A 19,357-nucleotide genomic window follows, 5' to 3' on the forward strand; every position below is an offset into this window, starting at 1 on the left:
TGTGATTAAAAACACACCCGTGGCTGGATTTCAGCGTTGTTCCGAAAGCTGCGACTCGGTTTGCCCGTTCGGTGGACGAGAGCGGCCGCCATTGGCTAAAAGCGGTCGCCCACACGTCGACGGGTGGGAAACCACAACATTATATAGACAAAAATAATATATCACTATCCCATTAGTGTTGTCATGTAAATAGTACATATTGTCTGCCACATACACACTTTGTATATTCGGCTTCCTTGTGAACAAATGTTTGACATGATTTGAAGTCACCGTACCAAAAACAAAATCCACACAAAGTGTTCCAGTTACCTTTTACTTCGATAAAAAAAGGTTGACATTAAGATTTTTAATGAAACAAGCTCAGAATATGTTCTTTCATAACAAACAAGTATTCTTATTTTAATTTATTTTTGCCATTGACTAGTTTGTGGAAGATAAGAGAAACATACAGTGATGGTGGAATAACACCTCCCAGCTTTTTATGCTCAAATCACATTTTAAAAAAAAAACAAAGAGGACACAAACATACTTCCTGTAAACAATCTACAAGTGCCTCTGAGAAATTCCTCCAACGAAAAATTAAATGATCAAACAAGGTTGTGAACACGGATGTGACGGAATTGCGCACAAAGTTCCGTAACTGTGTGTTTGTGATGCAAGCAAGACTGGTAACCTCAGCAGCAAGAAGTGGGAAAATAAGATTGCAGTTTAAAGCAGGAATACAAATGGAAATTTAAATGGTATTCATCACTGTTGGTTGAGTATTCATCAATACAACCGTGGCTCACTTGTTGTGGAACCTGCCATTTAGATGAGCTGGGAGTACGTCGCATCACCATTCAGCAGGCCTGCAGGAAGAACAGCTTCAGCATTTTATTCCAAACACATTCAACTTTGAAAATTGCATATCTCTAAAAATGGAGAAAATATGAAGGGGGAAAAAATGATTTTCATAAAACATTATTGGAAAGGTCATCACCCTCCCCCCCCCTCCGTCCCCTACGTACCCATTCAAAAATAAAAAATATATAATGAAGTAAAACGTTAAAAAAAAATTGATAACGGTTGCTGCTGCAGCTGTTGGTGGTGTTCCCCTTCCCTGCACTTTTTTTTTTTTTTTTTACCTCTACCCCCGAAGGTGGATGGAGGTTATGTTTTCACCTCTGTCTGTCTGTCTTTACTTGTGAACAAAATATCTCAGTTATGGACGGATTTGGACAAAACCTGGTGGACGAGTTGGTTAGGTAACAAGAACAAGCCGATTAGATTTTGGTTCAGGTCTGAATCCAGATCCGACCCATCAGTGGGATACAAAATGTAAACTAATCAGCCTGGCTGAGGTACGTGCTCTCCCGAGTGCCATTCTAGTTTCCCTATTGATTTAAGAAGTATTACTGTGTATAATTTTGTGTGCTCCTTCCATGTGCTAAAGGGTTCCTGCTTCATAGAATAATAAATGTTACTGTTTCCCATTCCCGCATCTTCTTCATTCACTGAAAGAGGTTTTTTTAAACAAAACTTTTATTAAACGGACATTCTTTGTTTGAAGTAAATAAAGTATTAGCTTTCCAAACAAATAAATCGATTATTGGCTAAACTACCGTTTTATTCATCTTTGACAGCAGGAACCCTTGATGACAGACAGTTGAATGCTTCTCCTTTTCATGTTGGGGGGGGGAGGGAGGGTGGTAAAACACCAGGGGTATCACACTACACTTGAGAATCACCCAATCAAAGTGGTGTGTAAAGCAATTTCAAAGGTGTGGGAAAGTGCGATCCTTCCCAGGTTTCTCGTGTGTGTGTGTGTGTGTGTGTGTGTGTGTGTGTGTGTGTGTGTGTGTGTGTGTGTGTGTGTGTGTGTGTGTGTGTGTGTGTGTGTGTGTGTGTGTGTGTGTGTGTGTGTGTGTGTGTGTGTGTGTTTTGCTGTTGACTGCTTCCTCCACACATGGGTGGTTTTCAGGAGATGGAAAGGAGACCAACCAGGTCAAAGTGTCCACCTACATGTGTGTATAATGTGTCATGTATACAACATGTGAAACTTGTCAAGTATAATGTGTGTGTCTGTGTGCTTGCGCACGCATGTCCTCACTCCTGAACGAGTTTAAAACTGGTGGTTGTATTCAGGAAGGATTTGGGGGGGAGGGGGAGGAGGGTATGAAAAATAAAATTCAGTCCTTGGTGTTCAGGATGGTGGGAGGACCCCAATTCTTTCCCTGTAAATGTGAGTGGCATTATGTTGCCACGTAGGAGGTGGTGTTACAAGTCATACTAAAATATGCTAATTCTGGGGGAATTGACCAGTCCTTACTGGCGGGTTCTTTGCTCGTGTAAATGTTCAACAAACCATTGGCAAAACGAGAAGACGAAAATGACCAAATCTAGAATGTGGATCCACTTGTGAAAAACACAAGAGCAGGTGGTAAAACATGAAACATTTCACCGAGGTCGAGATCGATTTGACCATCCATCGGAGTGAAAAAGAGTAGTTTTCATTTACCGTATTTCCTGCGAATCTGATCCGATCTGACTCTCCTTTCTGCTTTCCTGTCAATATAAAATAAATAAATTTCTCATTTCTGATGACAATTCCACCATTTGGCTGCAGATAAAGCAACAAAATCAACAAGTCATTTGTAAATAAAATGAGCATGTACGTTGTTAGATTTCATTTTATTCCTTGATCGTTAAATGGTCGGCATGCATCGACACACCTAGTGTAAATAAATGCGAAAGGAACCTGACCAAGGGAGGTGACAAACTTGTTTCGATACCTAAACCTGTGTTATATTTAATTGGCATGCAATGTTACCTGCTTTCTTGCCTTTCCAGTCTTGCTCTCCTCTCCTGTTCCCATCTCTCATCTTCATTGGCATTGCTTCAAAGACAAGGAGAATCGCATTCAATTTTGCATTTGCAAAAACTTAACTTGTAAACAAAGCTTTCAGCTCCAAAAGCAGAGTACTATCGACCGAAAATGGCAAACCCTTAAACCCTAACACGAAGACGAAGCGAAAGCCCAATGACAATGAAGAAAGGAAGAAGTAAGATTGTGATTGAGCCTGTTCCAGTGCATGTTCATGCTCACAGGTTGTGCATTACAACCCATTGTAGTGTTACTCCAAAAACAGTTTGATGAAGCAAAGCAGGGAGGCACAGTAGCTCTCAGATGCCCGAGAAGAAGACACCAACCTGGACACTTGAGAATACGGAACTTTTGAAATGACGCATCAATGCTAGCTTGGCAGGCGTGTTATGTGTGTGTTTGCAGACTCAGTTCTGCTCGCCAAGCACTAACCTACTGTTGCTCGCACAAAATCTGTGATTCAAATTGCCTTATAAACTATTTTCAGCATTTATATTAAAGTGGCAATAAATATATCAACTCAAATGGCCCTCACAGCTTCTACTCCCAAACATGCTTAATAATAAATATAACTTTAAACTTACCCTGTGCATCGACAAGCCCAGATATGACCATCTATCAGTGACGGGGATGATCTGGGAGGTCAGTTAGAACGCACCGGACACAGGCCTTGCACCAATCCACGTCGTCGGCATTTCGCAGTCTGGAAAGCTGCAAGATCTCAGCTTTTTGGGCGAACTGAGAAATTTATCCAAATCTTTTGTCGTGCAGAGGCACATCCCTTTCTAACAGGTACATTTCCAAGTATTTCTGGCTCCTTTTAGAAGCCTTGTGAGCCATTTTAACAATCTTTATCTTGTGCACACGATATGCTTTGTCACCCGAACATCACCGTTTCCTCGGGTTTCTGCGCGTGCCCACCGATCATTCTGGGGTGGATGATGAGCCTCATCAACTAGCTTTTCAGGTGTGTTGGCAACAATCATTAAATTTGAACATGTTCAACTTTTACAACGAGTTATCCGCGACAATTGTGCATCACGTTGTCATGTTCGGCAGTCTCCAACGATCGCAGAAGCGGCAAAATGTATTACCAATTGAAATTCAGCTTTCAGTGGCTTATGGCCATAAACGTTATATCACCTGCAGCATTAATAATAAATAAATAAAACATCATACCTTTTGTGAACTTCGACACCCAAAAAGGTATGAGGAAACTTCAATATAGTCACCTAAACCTGTCCTTTATTTCCTGTACTTAACAATCCTTGAGAAAGCAATAGAACTAGTCTCAGTACACTTATTATTAAAAAAAAATATTCCATTTATAGATACACTGCATGGCCAAAAGTATGTGGACACCTGTTCGTCAAACATCTCATTCCAAAATCATGGGCATTAATATTGTTGCGGATTCGCGCCCGCCGGCGTGCGGACGGCCACGTAACTCGAATCGCGGCACGTCGCCCACCGGACGGACAATCCAGTCGTGACCCTCTCGGACTAACGCCGGGAACCAGTCACGGGTGGACCTTTCGGTCTCACCACGATCGTGCCAATCGGCCCCCGCGTGGGATAGGGTTGCTCGCCAAATTCGACCTACCTAAGTACCCACACGGAGGGTAGACCGGGCGATCGCACCTCGCCGCAGGTCGACTTCGGACACGGGCCACTTTAAGCGACCCGTTCCGTACTATCGGGATAACCGAGCGGTGTTATTCGTCGGCCTCGACGGTTCGATTAATTATCGGGCGTTTTAGCCCACGACCAACCCTTTACGTGAAGCAAGATGGAGATTCAATGAAAGAAAAGACGAAGCGAAGCGGGAAAACAGTTCAACATAACTCACATTTATTTCGCGATGAACGGGAAGCACACATATACAATTACACCAAAAGCACATGTAAAAGGAGAAGAAACACAATATTACACAAAAAGCAAATATAAAAGAAGAAGACAATGCAGAGCTATCCGACTACCGAGCACACGGCAACACTAATACAACTTTACTTCACAGACGGCGCCGACAACACGTATACCCAAAGCAAAAGAAAAGAACCACCCTCAAGGATGAGGGGGGTAGGCGGGCCTGGGGCCGAGACAGTGTCGGGCCTACCCGTCTGATGATGAGACGCGGAGCGGCGGTGGCGCCTCAACTCCGCGGGCCTCGCGGACAGTGTCTGGTAGGGGGTGGGAAAGGGGCCCCCTTGTCGCACTATCTCAGCGCGGGGGGAAACAGGAGGGGGGTTGTTGATGCTCGGGGGATGGCGGATATCACCGTCTCGGGTCCCGCGACGAGCGTCTCCACCTCGACCTCGGTCGCGCCGCCGGCCTCTCCCTCTGCCGCTCCCGGCACCGACGCGAGCACCCCCTCGTCCGCCTTCGCCGCCGCCACCTCTCCACAGCTCCGTCTAATCGCCCTCTCCATCTCCTCTCTTGGCTCGTCCCAACTCTTCACTCTTGACTTCTCCTCTCCGAACTCGGACTCTTCTTCCCAGCTCCACCGACAACTCGTTCCAACGCACCACTCTCAACTTACTTTACTGACGAACGCAGCCGTTTATATAAGCCCCGTGGCTTCGCTCCTTCACCTTTGACCCTCTGCTTCCGACCCTTCACCTCTCTAACTGGCTCCCCATTGGACCGAGGAAAAGTGGGCGTGAATGCTTTTTGATCCATGAATTTGCATATAGCGTCCTCACTCCAACGCCCTGGAGGCGGGGCCAAATCGCCCCACGCTCTCCGATAGGACGGAACAGAAGTGGGCGCGAGTCGTTTTTGATCCGTTTTTCTTCGGAAAGTCTGTGATGTCTCTGAACACGCTGCTCGGTGCGCGCCCCGCACCCCGCACGAGTCCAGCATCGGCGCCCACAAGTGGCGTGGGAATGACGGTGATGCGATGGTGGCGAGTTGTGACGGTTAAGGTCGTGGCTGTTGTTGTGAAGCGGCGTTGTGGTTGGTGGTTGTTGTTGTGAAGCGGCGTTGCGGTTGGTGGTTGTTGTGTGATGGCTGTTGAGACGTGGTTGGTGGTGGTTGTAATGGCGGCTGGTCCAAAATAAAGATAGTAAAAGAAAAACGGCTATCCTGAAGAGTCGTAGCCCGACTGAATGACATTTATTCCCTCGAAACAACGGGTTTGGGCCTAACTACACATATACTTACAGAGATATCTCACCTAAGGGACCTGAATGGTGGTTTGTGAATTTCGTCAACCACAACAATATAAAGTTGGTCCCCCCCCCCCCCCACTTGCTGCTATAACAGCCTCCACTCCTCTTGTAAGGCTTTCCACAAGACGTTGGAACATTGCTGCAGGAATTTGCTTCCATTCAGCTTGAGCACACATGTTGGGCGATAAGTTCTGGCTCAGTCGGCATTCCAATTTATCCCAAAGGTGGTTGAAGGGGTTGAGGTCAGGACTCTGTGCAGGCCAGTCAAGTTCTTCCACACCGATCTGGACAAACCATTTCTGTATGGACCTCACTTTGTGCATGGGGGCATTGTCATGCTGAAACAGGAAAGGGCCTTCCCCAAACTGTTGCCACAATGTTGGAAGCACAGAATCGTCTGGAATGTCATTGTATTCTGTCGTGTTATCTCCCTTCAGTGGAATGAAGAGGCCTAGCATGAACCATGAAAAACAGCCCCAGAACATTATTCCTCCTCCACCAAACTTTACAGTTCATACTATGCATTCTCCTGGCATCTGCCAAACCCAGATTTATCCGTCGGACTGCAAGATGGTGAAGCGCGATTCATCACTCCAGAGAATGTTTCCACTGCTCCAGAATCAAATGGTGGTGATCTTTACACCACTCCAGCCGACGCTTGGTATTGCGCATGGTGATCTTAAGTTTGTGTGCAGTTTCTTGGCCATGGAAACCCATTTCATGAACTTCTCAATGAACAGTGTTTGTGCTGATGTTGCTTCTAGATGCAGTTTGGAACTCTGTAGTGAGTGTTGCAACGGACGACAGACGACTTTCCGCACGACCCACTTCAGCACTGGCTGTCCCGTTCTGCGAGCTTGTGGCCTACCACTTCGTGGCTGAGCTGTTGTTGCTCCTAGACGTTTCCACTTCACAATAACAGCACTTACAGTTGACCAGGGCAGCTCTCGCAGGGCAGAAATTTGATGAACCGACTTGTTGGAAAGGTGGCATCCTATGACGTTGCCATGTTGAAAGTCACTGAGCTCTTCAGTATGGCCCATTCCACTGCCAGTGTTTGTCTATGGAGATTGCATGGCTGTGTGTTTGATTTTATACACCTGTCAGCAATGGGTATGGCTAAAATAGCTGATTCCACTACTTAGGAGTGTCCACATACTTTTGGCTATTGTGTGTCTGTGTCTGTGTCTGTGTCTGTGTCTGTGTCTGTGTCTGTGTCTGTGTCTGTGTCTGTGTCTGTGTCTGTGTCTGTGTCTGTGTCTGTGTCTGTGTCTGTGTCTGTGTCTGTGTCATATACATAAATATATGCCATTGCAATACTCGATTTCCTGTGGCAAAAACAATCAAATCATTATCGAGACTCGCTCTCATAAAACTGGTACTATTTGAAAGCCAATTCATTTCCTTTGTTGCAAAGTTAATAATCGATTTATTTGGAACAAAAATTAATGTCCGTTTAAACATGAAGATACTCATTTTAAAAGCGTCTTCCCCAAACTAAAGAGGAAGGAGGATCGGAAATGAGAGTTTCATGCAGAGGCCTGGTACCAAAGGAAACGTATTTCCTCATAAAAATACGATTTCCCTCATCTTCTACAGGAAGTTCGTTTAACACGCCCTGAGCTGGCTTTCCTTCCACCCATAGACGCTTCTATCTCCTGGCATGACGTCGGCAACATATCTGCACGAGTGCCAAAACGATTTCCCTCATCTTCTACAGGAAGTTCGTTTAACAAGCCCTGAGCTGGCTTTCATTCCACCCATAGACACTTCTTTCTCCTGGCATGACGTTGGCATCATATCAGCACGAGTGCCAAAACAACAGTGCTGGGAACCTTCACCCTTGTCATCCTTTCCCTGTATTTATTCGGAAATGGTGACACCGACAATCGTGTAATGCAAGTCAAGTGTGTGGCAGTCAATATTTGTCGCCGACAATGTTTTTTGCTTTGCGTCGGCGAACATTGGATAGTGTGCGGCAGTCTCGAGATTGAGGGAATGACTTCAGGAGGGTAGCCAGGTGGTGCACACTGCCAGAAAAAAAAAAAGTTATTTGTGGCCATTTTGTTTAAATTATTTAAATTCTTATTTTGAGATATTTTTGTGAAAATAATTCTTCACATTTTTTTGCCAAAACGAATACCGCTTTTGTCGTCTTCATCAGGAGTGTAAAACATTGAGGTAATAAGAGTTATATTTCATATTGTACAAAGTTCAAAATTATTCCTTGCACCAGTACCTGCAGCAGTTGCGACGACAGCAACAGTAACAACAGAGAGTAACAGAGAGCAGAATGAGTCCAGCCAGTGTTGCCATGGCAATTATCAAGGCTTCAAAGTTCACTGCAGAGATCACAACACAATCAAAAAAACTTGAGTATCATCTTTTCAGTCACTTTTCCCAACCTTTCCCTTCACCTGTTGGTGAGATGCACAACCTCCCCCTCCCCCATTGTGACTTCAAATCTCCAAGATCCACAAATCCAATCGGTACCTCAAGGTCACTGGACACAACAGCTTTGGTATCATGAAAGTTTTTAAAATTAAAAAAAAAAAAGTTTCTTATGGAGGAAAATCGTTTTGAAAACTGAAAGATCACCAACGAGAGCAAATACAATGCAAGAAAAAAGAAAAAAAAGCTCTAAGGCTCATGGAAGAGCTCGGTTTGTAGGTTTGAAAACTTCAACTACAATAAAATGACCATTCCTATCATGCCGTAAGGCACAAAAGGCTGCCAAGGAGGTTTCATTTGGCTAAGGAGTACATCAGTGCAGTCCTGGATGGGTCACCACTCTGACGCAGGATACTCGAATGGCTTATTACCCCAGTAAGCTGGTACTCATTTTGCCGGCCTCGGAAGAATGACAGGCTGAGTCAACCCACTTGGTGCTATTTCAACGGAACGACAGGGGCTCAAACTCGGAATCCTAAAGATCTTAAGCCAGCCACCTTGACCGTAAAGCCAACAGCAGGCCCAAATTAAACTAGATCCAAATTTATTTTTTAAATTATGAAAAAAAAAAGAAGCTAATTTTTGATGGAAATGCAACATTAATAACTTGATTTTACAAATAACGGCCTAATGACCATTCAGTGGCATTGTGCTTAGAGCGTCCACTGCGATTCTGGGAGGTCGGTTGTTGAATTCCGACCCCAGCCGAATCATACGAAAGGGTACGCTCTGCTTTCTCACCCGATTCAGCATTTAGAGAATAGAGCACGGACAAACAACCACAAGCAAAGGTGGAGTTGGAAGATTTCTCTTAATTGCTCACTGACTATGAGAAAAATAAAGCATCACATGGCGCCATCAACACCCGGTGTAATCTGGGAAGTTGCATCACTTAACTTAAGGTCAAAGACCAAGCGTGCGTGTGCTGCCTGAGATAATGGTGGAGCCTGAGAGAGGAGCCTGAGATAATGTTCAGAAAATTCATCTATACAGGTAAAAATACACACTGAGCAAATACAATGCAATTCGTTAGGCATTTCTAAACCCAAAAGTGAAGTTGGTTCAACAAAATGTTCTGGATGAAATTTGTAGAGAATGGGAATTGGAGGCATACATACCCCAGCACATGCCCCAGCGAACCTTTGACAATTGGCAGGAATGTGTGGGTAAAATTCTAGATGTTGGGTAGTCCTTGCAGCTGTTGTCCACAAAGCACCAGAAACACTAAAGAGAGCAGGACGGAAGCTACATTATGATGCAAACATGTATAACCAGCCGAAGGCAACTTCAAAGCATTCCACAAAGCCCACAACTCAAGAATGAGCTTTCAAACTTGTTTCCCTCCTCTAAAACCTGGTGGTGCCTTGTTTAGTCAGTCTCTGGTACATGCTCCCCTTCCATCCCTTCCCTCACTTCAAATGGCACCACAACGGACTCCGCTCGTGAGAAGGGTGAATGCCTCAATACAGTGTTTGCTTCAAAATCATGTATCCCTAAACCCTCCTGATCTGTACCCATCCTTCCCAGTCGTACCCAACTGCTCGTCGACTTTTTGCACCTGAGAAGGTGGAAAAATTTCTGGCAACTCTCAACTGACTCTGCAACTGGACTGGACGGCATCAGCTCACGTGTTAAAAAAAAAAAAAAAAAAAAAAAAAAAAAAAAAAAAAAAGTCATCTGCTCTGCTGCTCTTGCACTTCCTCTCTCTGCCCTTTTCACCGTCATTTGCCATAGGTCATCTTCCATCTGCTTGGAAATCAGCCAACATCACAGCTTTACATAAAAATGGTCAAAAATGGATCCTTTGAGGCTGCTGATTGTATTGATGGTTCGGGACGTATCGACGGTTCGGGACGTAGCTATGCCGCTGATGCGGTGCCCCTGTTACCAGTACACTGGTGCTCATTTTGCCAACCTCGGAAGGATGACAAGCTCAGTAAACTCCACCTGGTGTTAAATCAGCAGCCAATGGGGCTCAAACTCGGTACCCTAGAATCCCACGCCAGTCACCCTAACTGCCAAGCCAACACCAGGCTTCGAAACAGCTGTTCACAACCATCTCAGGTCACCCCCCCCCCACCATCTAAAACCATGATCTTTTCTACACCTGTGAAGCCACCCCAACCCACCCCTCACAAATTATGCTTACTTATCCATCTTGTCCACCACTTGTGCTCTCCCTAACCCTCATTGTTACCTGCAACCCGTTTGTCCGTCTCCATTTACCGGCTCCCTTTGGCCTGTTAATGGTGTTTCTCCTTTTTCCTGATGTTCCCTTTGTTATGTTGTGTCCTGGCTCTTCCACAAGCCTCAACCATGGATTATTTTTTTTTTTAACATTATACTCACTAGTGCGTGCCCGTAGGTGCGTGCCAGTATTTGCAGCTTCGTTCCTTTGCTCTCGTAAACGATGACTGGATTGGGGCATTGTTTCAATTAGATCAGACCAACCGTATCATAAATGGCCATAATTGGGAAACACTCAGGTCCCCAGCGTCAATTGTAACATCATATCAAACAAAGAAGAAGAAGAATTGTGACGCCCCTCTCTCTCGCCCCACTTCTCTCGCCCCTCCTCTCTCCCCCCCTAGTCTTGCCCCTCCTCTCTCCTGCCCCTCCTCTCTTGAATTGTGACGCCCCTCTCTCGCCCTCCCCTCTCTCCCTCCCTTGAATTGTGACGCCCCCTCTCTCCCTCCCCCTCACCCCCCATCTCTCCATCCCCCTCACCCCCATCTCTCCATCCCCCTCACCCCTCCATCTCTCCATCCCCCTCACCCCCATCTCTCCCTCCCCCTCACCCCCCATCTCTCCCTCCCCTCACCCGCCCCATCTCTCCCTCCCCTCACCCGCCCCATCTCTCCCTCCCCTCACCCGCCCCATCTCTCCCTCCCCTCACCCGCCCCATCTCTCCCTCCCCTCACCCGCCCCATCTCTCCCTCCCCTCACCCGCCCCATCTCTCCCTCCCCTCACCCGCCCCATCTCTCCCTCCCCTCACCCGCCCCATCTCTCCCTCCCCCACCCCCCATCTCTCCCTCCCCCCACCCCCCATCTCTCCCTCCCCCTCACCCCCCATCTCTCCCTCCCTCCTCACCCCCCATCTCTCCCTCCTCCTCACCCCCCATCTCTCCCTCCCCTCACCCCCCATCTCTCCCTCCTCCTCACCCCCCATCTCTCCCTCCTCCTCACCCCCCATCTCTCCCTCCTCCTCACCCCCCATCTCTCCCTCCTCCTCACCCCCCATCTCTCCCTCCTCCTCACCCCCCATCTCTCCGTCTCCTCCTCCTCACCCCCCATCTCTCCGTCTCTCCCTCCCCTCACCCCCATCTCTCCGTCTCTCCCTCCCCCTCACCCCCCATCTCTCCGTCTCTCCCTCCCCTCACCCCCATCTCTCCGTCTCTCCCTCCCCCTCACCCCCCATCTCTCCGTCTCTCCCTCCCCTCACCCCCCATCTCTCCGTCTCTCCCTCCCCCTCACCCCCCATCTCTCCGTCTCTCCCTCCCCTCACCCCCCATCTCTCCGTCTCTCCCTCCCCCTCACCCCCCATCTCTCCGTCTCTCCCTCCCCCTCACCCCCATCTCTCCGTCTCTCCCTCCCCCTCACCCCCCATCTCTCCGTCTCTCCCTCCCCTCACCCCCATCTCTCCGTCTCTCCCTCCCCCTCACCCCCCATCTCTCCGTCTCTCCCTCCCCCTCACCCCCCATCTCTCCGTCTCTCCCTCCCCCTCACCCCCATCTCTCCGTCTCTCCCTCCCCTCACCCCCCATCTCTCCGTCTCTCCCTCCCCCTCACCCCCCATCTCTCCGTCTCTCCCTCCCCCTCACCCCCATCTCTCCGTCTCTCCCTCCCCCTCACCCCCCATCTCTCCGTCTCTCCCTCCCCCTCACCCCCATCTCTCCGTCTCTCCCTCCCCTCACCCCCCATCTCTCCCTCCCTCCCCCCATCTCTCCCTCCCCTCCCCCCATCTCTCCCTCCCCCCATCTCTCCCTCCCCCCATCTCTCCCTCCCTCACCCCCCATCTCTCCCTCCCCCATCTCTCCCTCCCCTCACCCCGCCCATCTCTCCCTCCCCCTCACCCCGCCCATCTCTCCCTCCCCTCACCCCCATCTCTCCCTCCCCCCATCTCTCTCTCTCCCTCCCCTCACCCCCTCTCTCTCACCCCCCTCTCTCTCCCTCCCCCTCACCCCCCCTCCCTCTGTAAATGTATTCACAAATGTCTACCAAGCACAACAATTAATTCAAACTTTGGGAAACAGCTCTTTCCCTTGGGAAAATTCAAACCTTGGGATTAATTAATAATTTGAACAATTAATTCAAACCTTGGGAAATAGCTGAAACGGATGAAGAACGATATCAAACCTTGAAAAGGCACATACTCAGGTCCCCAGCGTCGATTGTGACATCATACCAAACGAAGAAGAATTGTGACGTCAATCGTGCAAAAAAAATAAAAAATTGTGACTTCATCCGTGACGTCATAGCACCGTGTCTTGTAATTGGTCGACAGATAAATGGCCGTAACTTGGGAACCGCTCATCCGATTGACATCAAACCTTGAAAAGGCACATCCGCGGGTCCCCGGAAATATTCCTGGCAAGTTTCAATCCGATCGGACCGGTGGTCGTCGAGAAACGGCGGTCGCAGACAGACAGACACGCAGACAGACAGACACGCAGACAGACAGACACGCAGACAGACAGACACGCAGACAGACAGACACGCAGACAGACAGACACGCAGACAGACAGACAGACACGCAGACAGACAGACACGCAGACAGACAGACAGACATTGCTGGAATTGTAGATAGATTATCATGTATGGCCATTTGAGCTGAATGACAAAGGAGGTGGTCAAGTGGATGGGACAGTTAGAAATTCATTTTCCACCTGTATGACTCACCGACACGTTCTTCAGACACTGCTCACAGCTCGTATTGGTGTACATTGCACATCCTGCAGAAACATACACACAGCCAATGAGAAATGTCCATCCATGCTCCCAAATATGGAAATTTAAAAATTACATAATCTGCCCCAGAATGCTCGGGGTGCATGCACAGGAACCACGAGAAACTATCGAGCGTACGCAACAAGGACTGCAAGCAAAAATGGCTCACAAAGCTTCCAACAAAAGCTGAGAATACTTTGCAAAGTAACTCAGAGAAAGCTGGGGTGCGCCTCCACACGACGACAGAATTGGAGGGAGACGGTGTATCGGGTTTGGGCGATTCTGAATACCGATGGGAAGGACATATTTGTGGCTTGTTTAATCATGTTTGGGGGTGAGGAGTGGAAGCTGTGAGGGATGTTATAAATATATTCTCTGTTTGGTTCCAGTGGCACAAGAGAAATTTAATTGGACTAGATTTCTGTATCGATTGTATTTCCGATATTTTTGTGAGTCCGATTTACATCCAGGAATACGATTATGGTTAACCACCAACTCTTTTGGAATCTCGACTCTTTGGTTTAAATGCTGAAAATTATGTTTAAAAGATTATTTGAATCGGATGTCGTGTGAGCGACGGCAGGTTAAAGGTGCCCCGTCGAGCCACTGTAAACAAACAAACACAAACACAGTGCAGTGCATGCGTGGAATGCCTAGTCAGCATTCAGACGTCGTTCCAAAAAATCTCGTATGCACAAAAGCATTTCTGATGTCACGTCTTCAAATACGAGGCTGAAAGTGAAAGCAGTCAATTTCTAGAATTCCACATAATGATGTGTAATATACACATAGTTTCTAAATCTCAAAAAAAAAAATTAAAAAAAACAAACAAAGTACAGTACACCGGGCACAAGGATAGCACGACACATTTATCATGTGATTCTTATATAAAATGTGTGTAGTACCTCAAAGTGTATTTATGGGAAATTCTAATATATTAGCATATAATAGGTCCGAATTGAAAAACGGTGGTTGCTTGTTAGTGAGGACAGTGCTGTCCCTGAGATTACGGGTTCCAAACAAACCACAATGGCACTTGGTGGAGCGCATGTACCTCCATCAGGCCGAATAGTTTACATTTTGTATCCCACAGATCGGCCGGATCTACATCCGTACCTGACACATTATCCAATCGTCTGGTTCTCGTCACCGAACCAACTCAGCCACATCCGTCTGCATTACGGGATATGCAACCTATCATTTTAAGCCCTCCTCTCAATTATGAAGAATCACTTTAGAAATTCTACGACCGAGAGCGGGATATTCGTCAAAATCGAATTCATTTGTCATGGTCACATACCTAACCTGTCCACCAAGTTTCGTCAGAATCAGTCCATAATTTTTTTTTGAGACATCGGGCTCACAAACAAACAAAAAATGTTGAAAACATAACCTCCATTCACCTTCGGTGGTGGAGGTGGTTCCAGGCAGCTATCGACGTTTTGCCATCAAATAGGCCAACATGAAGAAAAAAAAAATTATGGTTTTTCAATCCAAATTCAATGATATCGTTACGGCCATGGGTACCGAGTGTATGATGAGGGGGTTAATCCCCGTTTGTCTTCGGAAGAGCTAGACCTGGGGCCACCGCTAACAATTAACTTCGTGGTACGGTGGGTTGCTTTAGAACCACAAGTTCCAGTGTCCACCGTCTAATTTGCCATTTAACTAGAGGTCACATGGCTTCCTGAATGGGGAGCGCGCCCTCAGCGATGCACCAATCTTATGTTGATTAGATCTAAGTAGGGCGGCCGAGCGTTTACCGCTGGTTCGTGCCGACGATTACAGGTTAATTAGTCTGGCAATTACCTCCTCGTCTATCTAGGTTCGGACAATGCTGGATCAATGGAAGGAAAGGACAAGCACGGACAGGTTGAAACGTCAACAAAGGAATTTATTAATAAGGAAAAAAACTGAAGAACTTTTTATTTCCTTGTGGTGAAAATAAGTAAATTCAAATCAATCAAAATAATCTCAAGCAAATAAATAATTATTAATCAGGCATCCGAATCTGTCCACAACTTTTTGAGATATCGTGCTATATATCATTTTTAGCCCCATTTCCCAATGGTGAAGAATCACTTTTAAAAATCCGAGTAAAAGATCCGGATCTTCACTAAAATCGAATCAGTTCGTCCTCGTCACACGCCGAACCTGCCCACCAAATTTCATCCGGATACGGAAACAACTTTATGAGATATCCGAGAAACAAACAAACAAATGAAATTGCTCGTCGAGCAAGGAATTGCCGGATTAACTTTGTCATATCTCCATGATCTCTGAAAAAACAAAAACCCGGAAATCAATTTGGTTCTTACAAGTCGATAGTGCCACTGTTTAATGAGTTATAGCACTTAGTTTGGTCATGATCATAACTTGGAAGTCAATCGGACTTGAAATGGCGTTTTTAATCGCAATTTGAAAGTTTTGACCCGACCCCCCTGACATTGGACCCCCGACCACTAAGAAGGGTGTTGGTGCGACACCCCCAATGAGACATATGTTTGGATGAGAATTGGAAGATGCGCATTTTTGTTTTGGTTTAAAGTCAATACGACCATTTTAGTGTACGTTATTGTGAAAATAAGAATTTCGGTTTTTCGGTGATCTTGACCTTGACCTTTGACCTAGATTCACCAAAAACGACAAGTGTCGAAGTTGGACCATGGCCGACGTCTGTACCCAGTTTGGTTCTGATCGCTGAAACGGTGTGGCTGCTACAGAGTAAACAAACACACAAACAGACAGACAGACACACAGACACACAGAATGACACACACAACCGACCAACATAATTGCTGAAATCTTAAGGATTCCGGTAATTAACAGACAAACAAACAGAGAAGGGTGAAAACATAACCTCATCCACCTTTGGTGACAGAGGTAAATAAAGCCCATTATAAAGAGGTTGCAAAATCTCAGCATTTCATTTGACGTCGAGTCACATGACCGGTTTCCTTCTCCAAACTGAGAGTGAACATTTTACAAATCCCTTCAGTTGAAAATTGCTTTTCTTCCTGTTTTCACTCATCTTTCACCCTTTCATCTTCTACCTTACCTTACACACACACACACACACACACACACACACACACACACACACACACACACACACACACACACACACACACACACACACACACACACACACACACACACACACACACACACACACACACACACACACACACACACACACACCATTACGTACCTTCGCATCGAGTGCCCTTAACCCACTACCAAACACACGCACCCACGGTACCAAACAAACAGGGTCCTAAATTGAACCGTGCCCCGAGGGTCCTAAATTGAACCGTGCCCCGAGGGTCCTAAATTGAACCGTGCCTCGAGGGTCCTAAATTGAACCGTGCCCCGAGGGTCCTAAATTGAACCGTGCCCCGAGGGTCCTAAATTGAACCGTGCCCCGAGGGTCCTAAATTGAACCGTGCCCCGAGGGTCCTAAATTGAACCGTGCCCCGAGGGTCCTAAATTGAACCGTGCCCCGAGGGTCCTAAATTGAACCGTGCCCCGAGGGTCCTAAATTGAACCGTGCCCCGAGGGTCCTAAATTGAACCGTGCCCCGAGGGTCCTAAATTGAACCGTGCCCCGAGGGTCCTAAATTGAACCGTGCCCCGAGGGTCCTAAATTGAACCGTGCCCCGAGGGTCCTAAATTGAACCGTGCCCCGAGGGTCCTAAATTGAACCGTGCCCCGAGGGTCCTAAATTGAACCGTGCCCCGAGGGTCCTAAATTGAACCGTACCCCGAGGGTCCTAAATTGAACCGTGCCCCGAGGGTCCTAAATTGAACCGTGCCCCGAGGGTCCTAAATTGAACCGTTCCCCGAGGGTCCTAAATTGAACCGTGCCCCGAGGGTCCTTAATTGAACCGTGCCCCGAGGGTCCTAAATTGAACCGTGCCCCGAGGGTCCTAAATTGAACCGTGCCCCGAGGGTCCTAAATTGAACCGTGCCCCGAGGGTCCTGAATTGAACCGTGCCCCGAGGGTCCTGAATTGAACCGTGCCCCGAGGGTCCTGAATTGAACCGTGCCCCGAGGGTCCTAAATTGAACCGTGCCCCGAGGGTCCTAAATTGAACCGTGCCCCGAGGGTCCTAAATTGAACCGTGCCCCGAGGGTCCTAAATTGAACCGTGCCCCGAGGGTCCTAAATTGAACCGTGCCCCGAGGGTCCTAAATTGAACCGTGCCCCGAGGGTCCTAAATTGAACCGTGCCCCGAGGGTCCTAAATTGAACCGTGCCCCGAGGGTCCTAAATTGAACCGTGCCCCGAGGGTCCTAAATTGAACCGTGCCCCGAGGGTCCTAAATTGAACCGTGCCCCGAGGGTCCTAAATTGAACCGTGCCCCGAGGGTCCTAAATTGAACCGTGCCCCGAGGGTCCTAAATTGAACCGTGCCCCGAGGGTCCTAAATTGAACCGTGCCCCGAGGGTCCTAAATTGAACCGTGCCCCGAGGGTCCTAAATTGAACCGTGCCCCGAGGGTCCTAAATTGAACCGTGCCCCGAGGGTCCTAAATTGAACCGTGCCCCGAGGGTCCTAAATTGAACCGTGCCCCGAGGGTCCTAAATTGAACCGTGCCCCGAGGGTCCTAAATTGAACCGTGCCCCGAGGGTCCTAAATTGAACCGTGCCCCGAGGGTCCTAAATTGAACCGTTCCCCGAGGGTCCTAAATTGAACCGTGCCCCGAGGGTCCTAAATTGAACCGTGCCCCGAGGGTCCTAAATTGAACCGTGCCCCGAGGGTCCTAAATTGAACCGTGCCCCGAGGGTCCTAAATTGAACCGTGCCCCGAGGGTCCTAAATTGAACCGTGCCCCGAGGGTCCTAAATTGAACCGTGCCCCGAGGGTCCTAAATTGAACCGTGCCCCGAGGGTCCTAAATTGAACCGTGCCCCGAGGGTCCTAAATTGAACCGTGCCCCGAGGATCCTTAATTGAACCGTGCCCCGAGGATCCTTAATTGAACCGTGCCCCGAGGGTCCTAAATTGAACCGTGCCCCGAGGGTCCTAAATTGAACCGTGCCCCGAGGGTCCTAAATTGAACCGTGCCCCGAGGGTCCTTAATTGAACCGTGCCCCGAGGGTCCTAAATTGAACCGTGCCCCGAGGGTCCTAAATTGAACCGTGCCCCAAGGATCCTGAATTGAACCGTGCCCCGAGGATCCTTAATTGAACCGTGCCCCGAGGATCCTTCAAATCGATGAACTGATCGAAGATCGAATTAATTAAATAATGTGGTGTTCATGTTGCACAGTCAGAGTGGGACAAATGTCCTTCTCCTGCGTCATTCATCGACTCTTTCGCCAAGACTTCACATACGATAACGTAAAGATAACCTCGTCTAGTACTAGACGTGAAAATAGTGAAATGACTTCTGGTTTCCACGAAATTAAATAATAATAATAATAATGTGAGGAGGAATAAATAATTAAATAAGCCTGAAAGATCTCACCGCTGTGATGAGGAGATACTTCGACAGCTGATCCCATCGACATAGATGTGGCAACAATGAAACACAAGACGAATAAACCGGAATCCATGTTTTGATGGAGAGAAACCTGCACAGGAATCAGCATTGACCGGCACAACAAAAAACTCCCTCGACACGTCACGTGAAGCCGAACGTCACTTCCGGAAACCTTGTCGTCCAACCGAATCCACAGTACCGGCGTTTTGTGCCATTTGTGAATCGTTGATTCATTGAAGTAGAAGTTAATCTCCCACAATAAAGCATAATAATTCACTGTTACACTATCTGTATCGTGTTACATGGTGGCCACAGTTTAGAGCGATGTGAACAACGCGGATAAATCCAACACCGTAATTCACCTCCCACGGAACCGCCGCCGTTACACCGCCACGTTGGTTGGATGGTAAAAAGCAGGCAGAGTGCAGAAATGTAAAGTTCTAATGTG

The 19,357-nt window shown here is 47.6% G+C and overlaps 1 protein-coding gene across 1 annotated transcript; it reads right to left on the minus strand.

Moving 5' to 3' along the window:
• Positions 1–299: 299 nt before the first annotated feature.
• Positions 300–19,084, minus strand: LOC147021330 (pituitary tumor-transforming gene 1 protein-interacting protein-like). The gene is made up of 7 exons (XM_085891179.1): positions 18,895–19,084; positions 13,384–13,436; positions 9,603–9,708; positions 8,273–8,375; positions 2,810–2,875; positions 2,498–2,544; positions 300–848 (listed from the first exon to the last, which is right to left on the minus strand). Exons 1-7 carry the CDS (start codon positions 19,016–19,018, stop codon positions 808–810), a joined length of 540 nt encoding a protein of 179 aa, XP_085747305.1. The 5' UTR covers positions 19,019–19,084; the 3' UTR covers positions 300–807.
• Between the last annotated feature and the right edge of the window lie 273 nt (positions 19,085–19,357).

Source organism: Eptatretus burgeri, chromosome 8 (assembly GCF_056783735.1).
Source record: "Eptatretus burgeri isolate ZD-2024b chromosome 8, Ebu_testis_v1, whole genome shotgun sequence".
Taxonomy (NCBI): Eukaryota; Metazoa; Chordata; class Myxini; order Myxiniformes; family Myxinidae; genus Eptatretus; species Eptatretus burgeri.

Coding starts and splice junctions, on each gene's coding strand:
- LOC147021330 (XM_085891179.1), bottom strand. CDS start 19,018: ATGCTGATTCCTGTGCAGGTTTCTCTCCATCAAAACATGGATTCCGGT. Junction 13,437..18,894: donor AGTATCTCCTCATCACAGCG/GTGAGATCTTTC, acceptor ATGTTTCTGCAG/GATGTGCAATGTACACCAAT. Junction 849..2,497: donor TCAGATTCGCAGGAAATACG/GTAAATGAAAAC, acceptor TTCTTCCTGCAG/GCCTGCTGAATGGTGATGCG.